The 21,157-nt window shown below is 40.4% G+C and overlaps 1 protein-coding gene across 1 annotated transcript in view; it reads left to right on the top strand.

Annotated features, from left to right (window-relative positions):
* VEPH1 (ventricular zone expressed PH domain containing 1) overlaps positions 1–10,654 on the top strand; it is a 218,885-nt gene extending 208,231 nt beyond the window's left edge. The window contains exons 12-13 of the mRNA XM_008706749.2: positions 4,715–4,851; positions 9,106–10,654. Coding sequence (XP_008704971.2) covers positions 4,715–4,851; positions 9,106–9,342 — 374 coding nt within the window. The 3' untranslated portion in view covers positions 9,343–10,654. The remainder of the gene's footprint in view (positions 1–4,714; positions 4,852–9,105) is intronic.
* Positions 10,655–21,157: the final 10,503 nt, after the last annotated feature.

The raw sequence follows: 21,157 nt of genomic DNA on the forward strand, positions 1-21,157 counted from the left end.
GCAGGGGGAGTGGGAGAGGAAGAAGCAGGCTCATAGCAGAGGAGCCTGATGTGGGGCTCGATCCCATAACACCGGGATCACGCCCTGAGCCGAAGGCAGACGCTTAACCGCTGTGCCACCCAGGCGCCCCAACCTTCCAGATTCTTTAGGTTCTTTTCTTTTCATGTGCTCTCCCTTACACATCCCTCTTTTACCTCTGCCCTTTTCTGCCCTCTTCTTAAATACCATTGCCCTTGTCTTGCACAAGCCCAGCTCCCATGTCCCCCGTCACCTCCTTCCAGCCAGAGGTAGAATTTTCTTTCTTTGAGTGTCATAGTGCTTGGCTTTTCCTTCCCCAGTGGCGCTGGCCAAACTCCACATTGAACTGTATCATTTGTAATATGCTTTACCTCACCTACAAGATGATAAATCCAAGCTCCCTTTGAACGGGGCATTATAAACCCCTCAGATCCAAACACAGTGCCTTACAGCTTACCTGCGCTCAAAAGTACATGTGAAGTGGCTAGATGGCTGACAGATGAAAAGGTATTACTTCACTCTTATTCATCAACTTCATGCTGATAAAGATGAATACCTTCAAAATTCATTTCTTATCAACATAAATATCTTCAACTCTTGGTGCACAAAAGAAATACAATTAATGTATACACATCTGTATTGACACTCAGAAAGACTGTTAAGTTGGTAAACAGTAACAGTTTGGGCTCCAATTGCATGAGAGAATTCAGTTTAATATTCCATAGCTTTTTAGCCAACTGACAAAGAGAAGGACAGATCCAGGTTGGTTGAGAGAATGTCTTAGCCAAATTGTGGCACTTTAAATGACCTAATGCATGAACTGGCAAGTCAGAAAATATTCAGATTTCCTGCATGTGTTATGTACTAACAAGATAGTTTCAGACACAGGATCATTCTCTCAGTCTCATTCCACGTGTTATTTTTCAAACAGAATATGATCATTCTTAGAAAGAATTAGTTCCCTGTTTTGATCAAGAAGACAGTGTTACCATGAGAATTATTGCTTACAAGGACATGATATGGGCAATAGACCTATTAAAATGACACATTGTCTCTTGTGCATGTGCTAGATATAATCTCAGAGAAAAAATTAAGACATGGGATAGTAGGTAGAAAATTTTTAAGTCTTCTTTTTTTTTTTTTTTTGCCTTTTGAAATTATTTTTAAATTAATCCTGCAGCTACAAATAGCCTGGCTTTTACAAAATTATCGGAATTCGACTCTGATGCCTAAATTAGGGCCCTTACACGCAGCTACTTCATAAAGTTCTGCTAATATTTCCTCCCTACAACTCTTTCCATGGACTTTTTCCCTGGGGTAATTTTGGCTGGGCCATACAGTGAAAAGGCCTCTGCTTAGCAGCATTTCTCGGCAGTCCTTCATCTTTTGTGCTCCAGTAAGCCTGTCATTTTGTCTTGAGTCTTCATGGTCATTATGGTCATATGGTCATTATGTAGGTCTGTGGGTATGATATCTTATCCACTCTGGGTCTCAAACAATTCCTTCAACTATTTTGCCAAGTGCTCCTTGCAAACTTTTGTCACATATTCTTCAAGTGCAACGTTCGTAAGGTCTTTTTTTTTTTTTTTTTTTTTTTGAGAGAGAGAGAGAGAGAGAGAATGCAGGTGATTGCGGGAGGGGCAGAGGAAGAGGGAGACGGAGACCCTCAAGCAGGCTTCACACTCAGTGCATGACACCCAATGCGGGGCTGGATCTCATGACCCTGAGATCATGACCTGAGCCAAAATCAAGAGTTGGATGCTTAACCAATTGAGTCAGGCACCCAAGTGAAACATTTGAATCTGCCCTGAGGAGAAATACTTGAAGCTAATTCCCTATGTCAGATTCAGAAGGATCCATGGGCTTAAATATTACCTAAATCAACCATGATTTCTAATCAGCTCAGGTATCATGACTATTTCAAATGGTTCTTTGAGTAAATATAGAAGACCGAGACTAGAAAAATGTACTGTTATGAAGCCATTACATTAAATCACCTTACCATTAAAACCATGGCAAGAAAGCAATGTGATTACAAACTATGAAGGAAAGTCTAATAAAAGTAGAAGATGGAGGGGGCCATAGTGCTTACTTACCTAGTGTCCTCACATAAGTTTTTTAATTTTGACTTTTGATCTCATCATCTTTGGTTTTTGTTGTTGTTTAGGTTTTATTATTTTTTTATTATCTTTTTATTATGTTCAGTTAGCCAACATATAGTACATCGTTCATTTTTGATGTCATGTTCAATGATTCATTAGCTGCACATAACACCCCGTGTTCATCACAACACTTGATCTCATCATCTTTGTAAAGCAGGTGGGATCTTGCTGATCAGAAAACCGTCGTTGTTGGGGCGCCTGGGTGGCTCAGTCGTTAAGCGTCTGCCTTCGGCTCAGGGCGTGATCCCGGCGTTCTGGGATCGAGCCCCGCATCAGGCTCCTCCACTGGGAGCCTGCTTCTTCCTCTCCCCCTCCCCTGCCTGTGTTCCCTCTCTCACTGGCTGTCTCTGTGTCAAATAAATAAATAAAATCTTTAAAAAAAAAAAAAAGAAAGAAAGAAAGAAAGAAAACCGAAGTTGAAAGGATTCAAATCTAACTCTTCTGAATTCTTATTAAAAAATCCTCAAACATCATAATTAGCAATTTTTTCTAATTTGAAAGCATAGGAAATGTATGTTTTAGGAAAGATTTTCATGTAAATCTCAGCCTGGGTCTTTCGTTGTTTGTGTAGAGTTTATTTTCTTTCTATTTGGATCTCCTTTTGGACTTTCTGTTCCTCCTCTCAGACACGCCACTGCCCCCTTCGTGACTTAAGAGCCCGCTGTTAGTAAACACTGAAGCCATGGTCCAGACCCACACTGTGAGGCTGTTCTGGCTCTCCAGGACATACAGCACAGGAAAGACAGAGCGTCTGTCCTAAGTGCTTTCTCCGAGGTAACTGCGGAGTGCAGAGGCTGCTCAAAGGAAGCATGTACCATGCTTATGGGACAAATAAATTTGCAAAGAGCATTACGGTCTTTAATAGTCTAAATCAGATTATTCCTAGTAACACCAGGGCACCGAAATCATTTTCTTGAAATTGATAGTCAATACTTCTTGCGTTCCTAGTTTTCCTATGCTCTGCTGTGCACAATACTAGCCACCATGACGCTTCTCCACAGATGGGAGACACTTCTCAACACTGAAGTCTCAGATCAAAGGTCCCTTCAAGTGTCCAAGTTCTTTCCTAACCGCTTACATGCCTGTGCACCAGCCCCCAGGTCACTCTCTACTTCATTTTCATCATAGCCCCGTCACTATCTAACGATGTATTTGATAGTGGTTTCAGTTTTTAGCTTTAATTTGGGATTGACAATAGAACATTCAATTGAATAGTCATCAGACTGGTGGGGAAAAGGCCAAACGAGCTTTAGTAGAACTTCGTTTATGAGAACTATACATTTCATACATTTCATCATTCTTATCCTGAAAATGCTGTCAAGGCAGACAAATCCTCCTTGTCTAAAGTAGTTGTTTGACCTATATTAGAAAAAAGAAATGGTAGGATAGGAAGAAAAGATTGTGTTTATATGGTCAAACAGGCACTGTCTAAATTTCCAAATGATGGAACACATTTCATTACTTTCAAAGTGCTATGAAAATTTGAACATAATCTATGTAAGTAAATATTGTCATAATCCCCAGAAATCAGATGCTTACCTATGCATTTGGAGAGTGAAACCTACGTAGTTGGCAAAATAAATGAAATTCTTCAGTTCAACATTGTAACTTCTGACTTTTGACATTGTAGCAGATCTTCTAACCCTATGATTATGTGTAATCATACACACTCCACCTCACTGTAAAATTAACCTTCTCACTCAACAAATACTTACAGATTCCCTGTATTTGCCAGGCACCGTATTAGATGCCTGGTGACACACCGGTGAACAGAGCAAATACCCTGCCCTCATGGAGCTTCCAGTTCAATGGGAAAGACAGACGTGAATCAGATGAACACCAATAACTATCCACCAATGATGCTTGGTGTAAAAGAAACGTGCCAGGTGCTATGAGAACAGATGGCAGGTGAATCCACTCTGGTCTGAGTTTGGGGAAGTTCCCCCCAAAGAAGCAACATTTGAATTGACTCATGGAATGATTACTTGTTGATCGGGCAGAGATGGGCATATGCAGAATGGAGAGGGAGTGTGTGTGTTCCAGAGTGGAAACACCATGTTCGAAAGAATTGGGCTTGCCTTTGCGATGTGGTGTCTTCAGGAAAAACGCATCTTTGGGGGCACTGCTTTGGCTTTTGCTGCCAAATAGCAAAATATACTTGGTTTGTGATTAGTTATAAAGCTGTACTTCTAAGCAGTTCATACAAACAGAATATCATGAAACAAAAGAGTTAAGAAGCACAGAAAGCCAGATATCTGGATACACCTTAAAAACTGTTGACCAGATGCTCTTTTTGTGAACTGTATTCCTTTTGAAAATCTCAATGAGGGCTTTCAACAGGTTCCCATTATCATATCTAAATTGTGCATTCCTTTAGGGACAAAGGGGGAAAGGTTAACCATATTCGTAATTTATTAGCACACTTTCCAAATATGCCTACTGGGTCCGGGTTCGTTGTACAATTCTGACTTTTGATCACTTGCCAAATAAATAATGGAAAATAAATGGCTTGATCATTCTCTTACCTTCAACAGTTGTAAATCAAGATGGCCAGCCTCTCATAGAAGGAAAACTTAAAGAGAAGCAAGTCAGATGGAAGTTCATCAAAAGGTGGAAAACTCGTTACTTTACGCTGGCTGGAAATCAACTTCTATTTCAAAAAGGAAAGTCTGTAAGTTTCCGCCTTGTCTTTTAAGCTTGTATTTTTAGGGCCTTGATCTCCAACAACCAGCTGGGCATTTTGTTCTGAGTTAAAACACCAATAATTTGTCCTTTTCCATTTATAATTATACAGTGCCTTTTTTTTTCCCGTATGTCCCCTGGACTGTCTATTCTGTTGAGTCCTACATTAGTTGGTTCACTGTCTCTCTTTGGTTTATTATGGAAGATCTTTTTAAAGGTTGACTTAAGTTTTAGAAGATGAATTGCCAAAGGACTACCCAGTGAGCTTGACTTGAACAGTGTGCCTTTTGTTTCCTTATAGATCACCTACATAAATTAATAGCTTATGATATTGACCCTGACTTCCTTTATAACTGAAGGTTATATTTGGAGGCAGGGACCCAGGGAAGAGGGACAGCAGGCTGGGGGGAAGAAACAAAGGCTGATTCATTTAAAGTACTTTTTGTTGTCAACTAAGTTCAGTTCTCGTTTGGGAAAACCATTATCATCTAGCAGTTATTTAATACTCAGTTAATAAATAGAATAAGATTCTAAAAAGAATTAATAAATATTCCTGTAATATAATTTTCAGTCTGAACTAGGGTGCTCAGTAAATATCTGTACTCTGACTTTTCAGTGGGAAACTTCTGAAATAGCATTTTATTCCAATCAGCAATGCAAAGTTATTCCCTTCTTTTCAAGTCAGTTTTAGTTATCATTAAATTCTATTCATTCAGGATCAGGAAGAAAGAAATCTTGACCTACTTCTTGGATATTTTGAATATAATAATAATAGCTTATCACATGCCACCCTGGACTGCCTTAAAGAATCCTCAAAACAGTCCTCTGAGGTCAGCACTATTGTTATTGCCACGTTACAGACGGGTAAATCTGGGGTGCCTTTCCCTCCCTCCCTCCTTGCCGGCGGCTGGAAGCATATTCCTCTGGGCTGGGTGATCCCGGTGGCCTTCTGTACAGTGCACAGGCCCTGAGAGCCTGTGTCTTTCCCAGGATGGGCAGGCACCTGGTTAGGTCTGACACCAAGAAAGCCTTGTGGAATCTGACTTGAGTGGGCACTGGAGGCACTTTTGGTCTTTATCTTGCTGCCAGGCAAGCCAGAAAGGGCAAGACCCTGGCCTTTGGATTTCTGTCTTGTCCCACTCTTACAGGTATTATTTGGGCCTCAGAACAGAGCGATGGGGAAAACGTGCATATGTACACATGGTCATCCACTCCTGCACAAAGATGCTCAGAGAACAGGCATACAACACCCTGCTGATAGCTCTATACCCATCATGCCTCATTCAAGGACTTTGGGACCTGTCAATCATTACCAGGGTCTGTCAATCATTACCAGGAGTTGGCCTTGGTCCTAATCAAAGATATCTGGGAAATACAAAGGAGCTAAAGGCTCTGACAAGTCCTGCAGGAAAGATCCCACTTAATTTTGTTTAACTAGTGTATCTCAAACTTGTTCCACCATATGGTTCTTTGACCTCATGTAACATCAGACCCTGCCACACTGCCTTCCCCTTGTGAGAGAGAGAGACAGAGACAGAGAGACACAGACTCTGATTGGCTTGACCAAAGATAGAGCCAGTAAGGTAAAAAGGGATAAAACTGGAGTCAGGCACAAAGCTTGCTGTTAAGTGAGTGTACTGTCCTGCTTCCCGTGAACACTTAAAATACGGAGCCAGTGGAAATCAAACTGTGGTTGAATTAATTAATGAAAGATTTTAAATTATTTAAAAATTATGATTCACTGAGAACATACGCACTATAACTCTAGAGTGCTCGTTATAAAATTTATTTGAACTTTTTACTCAACAGGAATAAAGTATGGTATATCCAAATTATGACAAATTTTGATGAACGCTTTTAAAATAAAACTTCATGTTAACTTTTCGAATGAAAAAAAAAAAAAAAACCCTGAGCTCATGTTACTTTCTTCATCTGTGTGTATTATTAAATATACAGATGGAGTTTTCTGTGCTGAAGGTCTTTTTGAAAGGGAAGTATAATGGTGTGCTCAATTCAGACGGTTATTGGAGGTTTAAAGAAATTTCCTTAGCATAACTCCACATTGAAGTATTTTTAAAGTGTTTGAAGTGACCATCTGAATTTCCTGTTTTTATTAAAGAAATCAGAAATAGAAGTTAAGATGCAGTGATTTCTCAGATCCCTTGAGACAGAGCAGAGTTAGTGCATAAGAATATTTTTCCCAAACTCAAATAATGACCTTTATACTTCTTGATTCAGAGCTTTTTAATAAAGCTTAGAGAATAAGCTATTTTATAATTGGCTAACTTGTTTGACATCTTTATAGGGAAATAATGGTTTGACATTTCAGAAATCTGACAGAACATGTGGCTCAAATATTGGGAAATCATATAATGGACTATAAGGCCCACAGCAGAGTCCTTCTCATCCCCAGGGACACGGTACCCTAGCAGGGGTCACCAGGCCAGCTGAAGCTTCAGCCCCACCAGAAAGGACCTTTCTTGTAAATGAGAAAAATGTGCATTTTTAATAAAGACTGAAGGACTATAGTGTTACTTTTTACTTTTGCATTCTTAAGGTCTTGATCTCCACCAACCAGCTAGGCAATGGTGCCCTTTGACTTCCCGCCCATTTCTCTTGGATAATTCACAGTCCCTCTTTAGAGAACTACGATAACTTTTTGTTTTCTTGATCAGTTCCCCCATGTATCAATTTCTATTCTATAGACTAATTCAAAGAAATACAGTCTTATTACTGTCCGATATTTACCATAAACCAAATTAAGCTAACAAAGTACTGTCTAATGCAGGCATCTTCAGACTTTATTCTGTCCATTCCCTAAAAGAATTTCGAAAATCTGTGTAATACTTTGCAGCATTTTAAGTTTATCATAAGTTTAAACAGTTGCACAAACTGTAATTTCTATTGAATTGAAAATATTATCATTTTAAAATGAAAAGTTCACACCTCTCCTTTAAGCGTAACCATTGGAATAAGATACCGTAGTAATTTGACACCTAACGCCATCCATTAAAAAAATACATAAATTAGCATCATTAATCGCAATGTTTACATGATATCATTTTTCTCTGAAATCATATTGTTTTCTACTGGTCGCACAGCATTTTATCCTGATCACCTAATCATTTTTCACTGCAAAAAAAATTTGTATATAAACTGAAATTTAATTATTTAAATATCTTGTGACTATCAGTCTCTAAATGTTAAGATTTTTTATTATTATATTTTTAAAATTATATCATTAATGACCAGTCATAAGTAGAACACCAAATGTAGTAAATAGTTGGTAAGCATTAAGAAGTGAAATGCTATTAGAAATGCATCTCTTAATGAAATCGCTGGGGAGTGATTATGTTGCTTTGTTGAAGGACCTTCCGTAGCATCAATATTTTGAGTTGCTTTTTTCATTTGTTTGATCCTCCTGAGATTTTTCCAAGTTGGACGATATACCATGGTAACTTTGGGATGAGAGAGAAGGGTGCCTTTCCATTGCAGAGTGAAAGAAGGGCGGGTTGTGGGGGGGGGGGGGGGAAGGAGAGGTGGCAAGATCTCAAGCTCAGGCACATCCTCCAGTTGACAAATGTATTCAGGGCTGTTAAAGAAATTGCTGTAAAGACGTATTTGATCTTTTGAAACTGTTCATACTAGCCCATTGGGATGACCCTTGGGTTGTAGCAGTGATCTGTAAGCCTCTGTGTTGATGCCAGAAAAATGTAAATCGTTACGTATTCTTTCACTTAATGTTGGTAGACAAATCATACTTCCAAAGCTCCAGTGTGTTTCAAAACCATTAGGACCCTGTTTATTCAATCAATACAACTTTCCCAGAGATAACACAAAGGAAAATCCAATTTCATGCTTCCCAGATTATTTCAGATTCTGAGTTAATAGTACTCCAGTTGTACTATTGCATTTTGCTCTATTGATACAGTGTTGATCTCAATCAATGACATAAAATCAGAGAAAGAGGAATTCAACATTTTCCCAAATCCCACCGAATAATAGTTTCTTAAAAATTGGCCATCTTGTGCCAAGTTGATATACAGTAACCCAGGGCCAATTGCTCACTCCCTCCATTGTTCTAATGAATGACTCGCCAAGGCCTTAGCATTCAAAATAACAAAGGTTATGAACCATATGCAATGAAAGGATTCTGATCCCCTTGGAGAATTCTCCAGTTGCCAGAGATCTTTCCATACTCTGGGAGCCAGCTCATGTTCTCTCCTTCCCATATGCATTTCAGAAAGAGGATCCTGACGGCTCCCCAATAGAACTCAGCAAAGTACAGAGTGTGAAAGCTGTGGCCAGGAAACGCAGGGACCGCTCCCTCCCTCGAGCTTTTGAGATCTTCACAGACAATAAAACCTATGTTTTCAAGGCCAAGGATGAGAAGAATGCAGAAGAGTGGCTCCAGTGCATCAATGTGGCGGTTGCCCAAGCAAAAGAGAGGGAAAGTAGAGAAGTAACCACATATCTGTAGGGATCTGCAAGCCGACTGCACGCCGACTGTGTACACTGGGCACTGCATTATCGTTGCCAATGTCAAGAAAAAGATAAATTCACCGAGTCACGTTGTGTTTTTCTAAGTACCAGTGGAACTGTTGTCCCTAAGAAGCAGGACCTAAAAGTGGCAGGATTCTTACGCATCTCCTGTTCTAACGGCGCCTGCGTTAACTCCAGAACACCTGTGCGATGCGTACAGAAGAAGGAGCTGCAGAAGGTGTGGGGCGGAAAGGGGACAGTTGGGGATCTAGGAACGTCTGTAGATACGCCACGGTGCGTGGTAAGAACACGACTTCACGAGATACCTGAAGTACCTGTCCTGAGGAAAGATTAAGCACTTCTGATGAAAACCGCAGTCTGCCCAAAGAATCAGAAGGAAAAAAAAGCTCTATTGGGAAAAGTCAAAATAATGGACCCCGAGGGGAAAACATATAACTTACGTATAGACGTACAATTGTGTTTTTTTCTCTCTAATGCAAATGAGGCTAACACATGTAAAACGGTACTCAAGTGAAGACAGTTCTGTAATTAGATGTCTGTTTTTCAGAACAACTTATATGATTATTCCATTTAGGTTCATATAATATGATCTTAAGTGTAGGTTCTTGGTTAAATCTCCTGCCCAAGGCAGTAAGCGTAAGCTAGGACAGGCATAGAAAACCATTTTCACCACCCTCAAAATATGGGCCATTTCCATTAAACGTCGAGATGTTAATGTTCTATACCTTTCTTCTTTATAGTCCATCTTCTAATATCTCAAAATTACATTTAATGGTTTTTCCCATCTCTCATATTAAAAAAATAAATAAATAAGCTGTGACGGGCAGAATTGCAGAATGATTCCCAACGGTCTACACCCTGACCCTCCCCTTGAGTGTGGGTCTAACTAATAGAATATAGCAGAAGGAATAGGATAGTCTCTCCCATGATTATGTTACATTACATGGCAAAGGTGAAGAGATTTTTGGTTCTTAATCAGGTGACTTTGAGCAAGTCAAAAATATATGGCCCTGGGTGGGCCTGACCTCATCAGATAAGCCCTTTAAAAAAGATCAAACAAGTCAGAGACTCTCTCTTCCACTGGCCTTGAATAAGCAAGCTGCCACGAGTTCTAGGGCTTCAAGGGAATGAATTTTTCCAACAACCAGTGAGCTTGGAAGAAGATCCCAGCCCCAGCCGACACCTTGATTGAAGCTTTGCAAAACCCTGGGCAGAGGACCCGGCCGAGCTGTGCTTGGACATCTGACCCAGGGGAACTTTGAGATAATAAATACATGCTGTTCAAAGCCGCTAAGTGTGTGAAAATTTGTTCCATGGCGATAGATAATTAATACAAACACTAACTTGGACTACATATAAGGGGTCATTTTTTTCTTTAAATTTTCTTGACCATATAGTCTAGTATAGAAACCTGGAAAAAAAAAATCTAAGTAGTCAATATTCTTACTTCTACCTTGACTCTACTGCCAACTCACTGGGATAGGAAATGTATAAGAGGCCAAGTTTGAGGAGAGAAACAATTAAATTTTAACATGTGATGTTCGAGGGTATTGTGAGTCACAGAAGTTATTTCAAGTTGGAAAGCGTTCTGCACGGCAAGATTTTGCCTCACTGGATATGTGGATGGTCACTGAAGATGTGGAACTAACTGAAGTTACTCAGGGAGAATAAGACAAAAGAACAAACAAGGGCTTGCTTGGAATACCCAACGTTTAAACGAAGGGCCGCTGGATTGGCCGGTCAGTTTCAGGGATGTTATAGACCAGGGGAAACAATGTCACAAACACCAAAAATAAGGTTTCAGGAAGAAGGGAGAGATTAACAATGTAAAATCCTGCAGTAATCACTTAAGATAAAGAATGACTTTTGCAGTTAGGAAGCAATCTGTATCATTGGTAGGAACAATTTCATCGGACTGATGAAATAAAAGTCAAATTTCAGTGGGTTGAAGGATCAGCAGGAGATTAGGAGTTTAAAGCAATAATTGGACAGTATTTTCAACAAATTGGGGTGGAGATACAGGAAGTGTTTTGTTGTTTGTTTTAAAGATGTATTAGACTTAAGGGGGAAGAGTCTAACACACAGAAAGAAAGAAGAAAAATAACTTTGCTTGAGCAAAGTTTCTAGAAGTGATGGAAAAGGATTAAAATTCATGCCATAGCAATTTATGGAACAGCTAATAAGCAACAAGTACCATGTTTGGCCTGGAGATACAAAAATAAAAGACCTGGCTCCTCCCTTCAAAGAGTTTGCAGTGTGGTGGAAGAGGTGATCGTGTACAATAAAAACTGAAATGCTAAGGGGCAAGTGCCTTGATAGAGGTTCGCCCGGGGTCCCGTGGAAATGCAGGAGAAGGCACCAATATAAGTGACTTTGAACTCAAAGCATGGCCTCCCTCACTGTTTCCCAGAGCTGTTAGAGAAGGAACTTGTCCTAAAGAATTAAGCAAAGAGGGTCGTGGGCAGATGAGAAGATGGCCTGTCGAGGGAACCATGCTGCAAAAGCGCAGAAGGGAAAGGGAACAAAACATAGTCCATTTGCAAAACAGCAAGTCCGTATGTAGGATTGGAACATAAGGGGGACTGTTGAGGAATGGTGCAGAATGATGCTGGAGAGGCTTACGGGGCCATAGCATAAAGGGCTTGGTTCCATGCTAAGGATCTTGAAATTTTTTCTTAAGATGATGAAGCACCATTAAAACATTTTCAGATTGGCATTTAGAGAAATAATTTTGATAGTGGTATAGAGAATTAATTGTAGGGAAACAAAAAATTGTATCGGAGATCATTTGGGTGTTTCTTGGAAGTGGTGAGATCTACTAGTAGCAGAGGAGATAGAGGGGAATGGAAATGCAGGAAAAATATTGAATTAGTAAACTGGATTGGATACTGGTGGATTGGATGGAGCCTAGGTATAAGAATGGGAAGGAAAGTGTCTCTGATGATCCCCGGGTACTTTCTTGGGAAAATGGATGCATGATGGTAGCATTTACTGAGAGAGAAAATTCCAAAGCAACAGTTTAAGAAGCGAGCCAAATGGTAAATTCAATTTCAATGTATACATTTAGAGTATAGATTGGTGATTCATATTGGACTAGAGAGACATCGCCCCCTGTGAAGTCAGACAGGAAAAGGCAAGAATAGGGACAGTTGTAAATGAGTCTCTAAATATTATTTTGAAATCTAGCAGCCCATTCTTAAGAGTCACTTGGGTAACCCTAGCTGTTAATTAGAAAAAACTGGTAACAAAGAGAATATTAAGTGACACTGCATTAGTTATTAATAATGGAAATGCTAGCAATGTGCTCAGACCTTTCATAGCAGAGAGATTATAGTAAAACTCAGCGGGGTTGTATCCTGATTCTGTTTTCACCGAATGCTTGTCCCAAGAAGGAAGAGAATGGCCTTACCAGCTCAATTTGGAAGAAATGAATTATTTTTGGTACTTGTTACAAAGTCTTCGTGATTTCATTCACTGGATGCCTCTAGTTTAGAACGCAACTCTCAGAGCCTTTGAACCGAATCTATAAAGAAATAAATGTGTAGTGTGAATAACGACCTTTCTGGTTTCATTCCGCAAGGCAGTAGTGATTCCAAATGCAAGCAAATTCTCCTGGGCTTAGAATCACACAAGAATCTCAGACTCGTCCGCTTCCCACTGATATTTCTGGCACTTTCACCCTTGTTGCCAGCTAGCTTACCACAGACTGGCCTTTCCCAAGAGGGCCGCGGTTCCTGATCCTGATCTAAGAAGAAACCACTTTTCTAAACATGTTGAAACCTTTAAAAATGTTGATTGAATACAATTATAATCATGGTTAGAAATTCAAGTGGTTTTCATTTTTATTTTATTTTGGTTCTCTTTTCCCTCTCAGATAGCTGTAGAAACAAACGTTTATATGTGAGACTCTCATCTGGTTATTTCGTGAGAACATGGAATTTGGTAAAAATAAATGTTCAATACTTTTCTAACATGAGCTTTCTGGAAAATCCTTGGCTGGTGATGTTGAGAGACATTTACTGGGTTATCTTCAATTCACCTATTTTCTATAGGCACTTTGGGGCCTATTATTGTAACTTCATTCTCCAGCATAAATAAAGAGTACCTAGTTGAAAAATTACCTTTGAGAGATTTATCTTTCAATTTAAAGGTAAATTTACATTTACAAATTACCTTTAGGAAACTACTGCAAGATGAAGTAGGAGAATATGTGAGGGGAATTTGTGGTGCATTGCAGAGAAGTCAATGCCAGAAGTACCCTAGTCAAGACTTTAAATGCTAAGCTTAAAAGCCTAAGCCAGGATTTCCAGTCCCAAAATCTAAATTTTTAGATGAAAAACCAAGAAAAACCCAAAAGGTCATCTTGTTCCGGAATAGCTCGTTTATAGGCCTCTTGGGGCCATTCCCCTCACAAAGGCACTTCTGAAGGACAGAGGAGTTGGAAAATCAGGGTGCTTTCTACCAAGGCAGTGAAGGCTGGAGAAGGCGGTGCAAGTTCTGGTCATGGACACGTGAGGATTCAAGTCCTGGGTCAACCAAAACTAAATGACCAACCTGAGCAAGTGACTCAGCTCTCATCTCTTGGTTGGGGATAATGATGTTGATGGAGCAGCACTGGTGTGAGGCTTCAGTGTCAAGTAACAGCATCCCACAGAGAACCTTTAATTGAATAGGTCCTTGATGGCACGCCATTTCGTACACACCGCAGAGGGAGGAAGAACTCCTACAAATGAAATTATGATGCCATGTCTTAATAATAGTCTAATCAGTGGTGTTTTACTTCCAAATGTCTTTTATTGATTCTGAGAGTTTGGGCAGTTTCTTCTGACTTTGGGTACCTTGAGTGATGTGTGATAGGTAATCCTTTTGTATCTATTTCAGCAACAAAATGAAACCCAGCTTTCTCTACAGGTTGACATCTTCCTTCATTAGGTTAAACATTTGGTGGCTACTTTTCAAGACATATGGACCTGCAGTCATTCCTCCAGGGATGATTCTTTGGTTCCCGAATGTCACATTTCATCCCACTCTTTCTCTGCCTCTCTGTGTACATGATAACTTTTTGTCTCAAAGTCAAATCATATTATAATTTTTAATATATGCTAAACAGCAATTAACACATATAGTATCAACCATGCAGCTAACTCAGTTGAATTGATAACACGAAGAACTGGGACCAAGTTTGAGTGACACCTGGTCACAGTCATTCCTGGTAGACGACAAGTGCCAAACACCACTGATTATAAGACACCTCCCAGTTTCAGAACTGAAAATATGGGAGAAAAAAATGTAAGTAAATGAGAAAAAGTAAATATTAATTTAAGAGTTCTACATGGATTTGTTTTGTAATAATCAAACCCATATGTAAACATTTTTGTGAACAATAAAGCATATTGCAAATGTAAGAAATTTTTAAATCTTGTAAAATGGTTAAAATGTGCCCAATGCATCCATTCTCAAAGGTGTAGGATCAACCATTTCTGTGATTGCTTACCTTCTGTATTACCAGGGCTCTCCAGAGAAACAGAACCAACAGGATATATAGAGATAGATATGTAAGAGGAGATTGATTATAGGAATTGTCTCATGTGGTTACAGAGGGTGAGAAGCCCACAATCTGCCATCTGCAAGCTGGAGACCCAGGAAAGCCAGTGGTGTAATTCAGTCCAAGTTGAAAGCCTGGGAGCCAGGGAGCCACTGGTGGTAGTCCTAAAGTCTGAAGTCCCAAGAACCAGGAGTTCTGATGTCCAAAGGCAGAAGAAGATGGACATCCCAGCTCAAGAAGAGAGAAGGAATCTTCCCTTCCTTTGACATTTTGCTCCATTCAGGCCCCCAGTGGATTGGATGATGCCCACCCACATTGGTGAGGCTGGATCTCTTTACTCAGCCCAATGATTCAAAATACTAATCTCTTCCAGAAACATCCTCACAGACACACCCAGAAATAATGTTTTACCAGCTATCTGGGCATCCCTTAGGCCAGTCAAGTTGACACATAAAATTAACCATCACACCCTCTCTTTTGATAGAATAGAGGTGGTTAATAGCCGTACACAAGCCATGTTCCTGATGTCTCTCTGTCTGCCTTCCTGTGTTCTCCTCTATCCAAGTTCTCTTTCTTGGCAGGGAAGCTAATAGGGAATGGGCCAAGGTGGCAGGAGTGAGGGTGGGGGGCACTGGTATGTCCTTTACCCATAGTCACAGATTGGAGAGCCTGAAGGTGAAATTAGCATGGTGTCTAAGGAGGAATTCCAGACCAAGTAGGAGGCGCATTTCCAGAAGAGGTCCTCAAGGTCAACCGTACCAGAGACAAAATGAGGGAGGCAGGGTCTCAAGCCAAGTAAGAAGCTGGGGAACCAGGGAAGAGCAGAGGGAGGCACAGGGCAGAGCAGGTGGAACCGATGAGGTCTGTAGGACCTTTAAGGGAGCACGCTAATTCCCAGGGCTGGCTGTTCTCAGGTACTTGCCCCGGCGAGGACGGTTCTATTCAATGTGCTTTGATGAGACAGGTCTCTACCTCCTCATGGGTGTTTTTCTATTACCAGGTTATGTAAGGCCCTATAGCCATGTACTTGGCAGAACAGGTGACCAGTTTCCCCAGAAGCCTTAGGGAGCGTGGGTCCCACCATGAGATTCCAGCCTTGCAGAGAACTTTCCATATGGACATTCTTCTCATTCTATACCCCCAACCCAGTACATATTGAATTTGTCTACTTCAAAGAAAAACTTTCTGAGGGTATGAGGAGGGGGAGCTGGAAATCCTGAAACTTTCTTACACATTCTTCTGTAAGATGATAATCAGACACATTGTGTTTACATGGTTCCTTATGGCTTTGTGGGCAAACCTTTTTTTTTTTTAATGTTTTTTTATTATATTATGTTAGTCACCATACAGTACATCCCTGGTTTCTGATGTAAAGTTCAATGATTCATTAGTTGCATATAACACCCAGTGCACCATGCAATACGTGCCCTCCTTACTACCCATCACCGGCCTATCCCATTCCCCCACCCCCCTCCCCTCTGAGGTCCTCAGTTTGTTTCTCAGAGTCCATAGTCTCTCATGCTTCATTCCCTCTTCTTTTTTTCTTTTTTTTTTTAATGATTTTTTAACCTTTTTAAAAGCTTGCAACCAATAGAAAGAAAATACATTTCCTCTTTCGATCAATAAAACGATTAGAATTCACTTTGGTACTGAGAACCTGGAAGAGTTATAAAGAAGTCGAGTAATGTAAAAATACGCAATACCCACACAAGTGACAGACTCCTCTGTTCATTGGAATAACAGTGCTCCTCAAGATCTCACTGGAAGCTAGGGAGGGGGAGGGGCGGTAATAACAGTGACTTCTCATTTTTCCCCTCTGAATTCCTCTTTGCCTTGTTTTATTCCTTGACTGCCAGTCCACTCACATCAGTGATGTCCCTGGTACGCACTGATACACACAGACACATGCAATTTCTTTTACACAGGTGTGATGACAATAGCACAATGGTTTTCACACATGTGTTACAGAAATCGATCTTACTATTTCATTATCTCAAATTTCTGTCTCTCTGTCTATCTAGGCTGGGATTTCATGTAATTAGAAGAACTTCATGTGTTTTCTGGACAGAGATTCGCTTCTACACACCAGATTTCCTCTGGGAGTATTCTGTCCCCTTTTAATTCTGAACTATTGTAATATGGAGGAAATGGTCTAAATGCCCTTTCTCTTGAGAGAGAAAAACAATGGTCCTGTTTGCCAAACTAGGCTATAAACCCAAAAATCAGAGTGGAGCCCATCTTTTTAATTTAACCAAAACCACCGTTTGGAAATGTCTATTTTTAAAAAATTAACCTTTAAATAAAATACGTCAGGTATGTGTGATTCAAGTGCTGATTCAAGAACATTTTAATCAGGATTCGCTCAAACAATTCAGACAGATACCTACTGCGTCTCCACACAAACACCCCTCACCTTCATGCTCTTGGCATCACTAAATCCTGCTGTATAGCAGCCTCAGCTGAATACGAATTGAATTCCACTGCAGCGAATCCTGTCACGGTGAGATTCCAATGCAAGGAAGACACTGGAAGCATGTAAGGCACCAAGCACACTAGACCAAGTTCTTCCAAGGAAGGGGACTCAGCCTCTAGGGACACCTGGGTAGCTCAGTTGGTTAAGCTTCCGTGACTCTTGGTTTCTGCCTCCTGAGATTGAGCCCCAAGTCAGGCTCCATGCTCAGCTCCGATTCTGCTTGAGATTCTCCCCCTCTCCCTCCCCTTCTGCCCCTCCCCCTGCTTGCACTCGCTCTCTCTCTCTCAAATAAATAAAAGCTTTGGGGGAAAAAAAGACAAAACAGTACCATGGGCTATTGGAGTCAGAGGAATCTTAGAACAGGTGAGCTCCAATCTCCCCCTTCCCAATGGAGAAGTCCCTTCCTTGTCATCATTGGCAGGTGTCATTCCTGGCTACTCAAACTACTCCTAGGGACAGAAAGCCCATTACCTTGTCACCTGTTCATATCTTTTTAAAATAATTTTTGTCTGATTTAGTTATTGAATTTACTTATTTACTGTATAGAAAAACAATATAATATTGTAGAAAAATTTAGAAAGCACAAAAGACTACTCAAATATAGTAATAATTACCCATAATCCCAGAACCCAAACACATTCAATAGAAGTGTTCAGATGTGATTCCTATTAGGTTACTTTTATTAGTTTTTTATTATTAGTTTTTGGAAAAAAACCTGCCTTTTCTAATTTTTAACCTTAAGTCCTAGTTCTTTCCCCTGCAGCCACACAAAATCTCCCCCCGCCCCGACAACCCTTCAAATAATTAGATAGATTCAGGCATTCATTTAACAAATACTTAGAACATTCAACATACGCCAGATACTATGCTAGGGCATCAGGGCTCAAAGATGACTAATAAATTGTCCATGCCTTTAAGAAACTCAGTAAATAAATACACATTTATGCAGTAAGTAAATCAAAACATAAAGCACCTCCTATGTCCTGGACTAGGGATTAGGAATGCTGAAGTGACCAGGTGTCCCTACCTTTGAGGAATTTATATTCTAGTAGAAGAAAAAGGCGCTAAAGTCTTTTCTTAATCGACTATGAAACTGCCATGTGACCAGTACTACGAAGAAGCACAATGGATAGAGATCCGTGAAATGAGACAAGCGGTCTAGTCAGGAAGTTAGGGATGGCTGACCTGAGATCTGAAAGATGAACAGGAGTTTCTGATCTGGGGGAGAGGTGGAGGAAAAGCAGACAAGAAAGAACACAATGAGAGAAGATCCCAGGGAGAAAAGATGCACAGCCTATCAGAGAAATCAAAACAGACACTGTGTCCAGAAGACAGCAGCAGAGAGAGGAAAACCGATGAGGGTAGTGAGGCTGGGAAAGTGGATAAGTCATGCAGGCCCAGAGGGAGAGCTATGGACAGGCTTAAAACAGATTTGAAACAATTAAAACAAATTCGATTGTATTTATTATTATGATTATTATTATTATTATTATTACTGGACTATAACTGACGTGCAATGTTATATTAGTTTTGAGTTTATAACATAGTGATTTCAACAATTCTTTACATTCCTCATTGTTCACCATGGTATGTGTAGTCACCATCTGTCGCCGTGCAATGTTACTACAGTATTATTAACTCTGTGTAATTTTCTATGCTGTAATTTTCATCTCTGTGGTTTGTTTATTTTATAACTGGGAATTTATACCTCTTAATCCTCTTTATTTCATTTTAGTAAGAGCACTGTAGCTGCTGTGTCGAAAATGGGTTGTTGGGAAAGCAAGAATAGAAACTAAGAAAAAATAAGAGGCTATTAAGATAGAAAAAGCAAGAGATATACTGAGAGCTTGAACGGAGGGAGTGGCACCAGGCCTGGACAGACATGGAAGGCTAGAGAGCTATTTTGGAAAAAAACATTGCAGGACTTGGTGATGGATGGGAACTCATCCTCAGGGTTCTTGTACCAGTGGGTCAGTAGCGGCATTGTTCATGATGACGAGAACACCAAAGAGGGTAAGGCTTGAGGGGTAAGCTTGTCAGTGGAGACGGCATCACAGCACTGTGATGTGGGGCCGCGGCAGAGACAGAACAGGAAGCAGATGACCCTGCCCAGAGGGAGTGAGCAAACCCTCCACTGAAGAGGTGATGATATTCTGGGCCTTGAAGAAGAAATCCACTTTTCTTCTTTCATGCTTTCACACTTTCTCAAAGAAGGGGAAGGGCATTCTAGTCTTAGGGAACAGCATAGGCAAAGATTCAGGATCGAAGTTAAGATAAGAGACAACATAAATGGGTGAGGATGAGAACCAGGGTCACTCATTTTTAGCTATTTATTTTATTTGTGCCCAGTTTCAAAAATTATCTATCATTCTTTTAAATATATACTAGATTTAAAAAATAAGTAAGTATCTTAATCCATGCAGGCTGCTATAACAACTTACTCCAGAATGGGTGGCTCGTAAATGGCAGACATTTCTTTCTCATAGTCCTGGAGGCTAGCAAGTCCAAAATCAAGGTGCCAGCAAATTTGGTGTTGGTAAAAGCCTGCTTCCTGGTTCAGAGATGGCTGTCTTCTTGCTGTGTCCTTACATGACAGAAGGGATGAAGCTCTCTGGGGTCTCTTATATGAAGATACTAATCCAATTCGTGAAGGCTCTGCCCTCATGACCTAATCACCTCCCAAAGGCCTCACCTCCAAATACCATTACTTTGGAGACTGGGTTTCAACATGTAAATTTTGGGAGAAACAAACATTCAGTCTATAGCACTGACGTATCATCAAGCCCCCCTCCAATGAAGAATTTGATGTTCTAGCTGCAAGGAGTACTTTTGGTAAATACCCTTTCGCTGTCATTCCCTTTAAGGATTGCCTCAGCATGGCCAATGTCACAACTCTTCCCAGAGCATTTGACATCTAATGAATGGTTGCTGGAGTATAAACACCTGGCTATTCATGCTCAACTTAGGACAACCTTGAGGGGCCATTCTAGCTCCAGAGCTCCCTTTGAGGTCCACTGAGGCTTCAACTGCTTCAAAGTCCGACTTCTTCCCCTCCCCAATCTTGATTCCTCTTCACTCCCTTCCATAGGTGTTGATTTTAAAGGGACTCCTTAAGAAACGTTCTGCACCTTAAATTCTGTCTCAGAGTCTGCTTCCCAGAAAGTCCAACCATATGGAAAGTAAGCAAAGGCATAGGGCAAAAGGAAAACAAGACAGGAAGAATGTCACCGGAACGAGGGAAGTAGGTGAAATACACGCCATGCGGTTCTACTCACTAGCAAAAGGTAGGTAACGTGCAAAGCTGACTCCAAGCTTTCATGCAAGCAAATTTAAGAGAGATGTTCAGACAGATTCATGAGTTGTGGTTTCCCAGACTAAATATAAACCAGTTACCCAGAGGAAGAAAATGCTCCCCAAACTGATATCCAGAAATTTTTCCCATAGGGCCTCACAAAGAGAACACTCTAATATATCAACCATGGCCTCCACAGCAACTTCTTGCTAGACACGTCTCCAAGTGCAAGGGAAACAAAAGCAAAAAGGAACTATTGGGACCTCATCAGAATACAAAGCTTACGCACAGCAAAGGAAACAATCAACAAAACTAAAAGGGAACCTACAGAATGAGAGGAGATATTTGCAATTGACATATCAGATAAAGGGCTAGTACCCAAAATCTATAAAGAACTTATCAAACTCAACACCCAAAAAAACAAAAAAATCCAGTCAAGAAACAGGCAGAAGACATGAACGGACATTTCTCCAAAGAAGACA

This window comes from Ursus maritimus, unplaced genomic scaffold (genome assembly GCF_017311325.1).
Source record: "Ursus maritimus isolate PB19 unplaced genomic scaffold, ASM1731132v1 scaffold_20, whole genome shotgun sequence".
NCBI classification, from domain to species: Eukaryota; Metazoa; Chordata; class Mammalia; order Carnivora; family Ursidae; genus Ursus; species Ursus maritimus.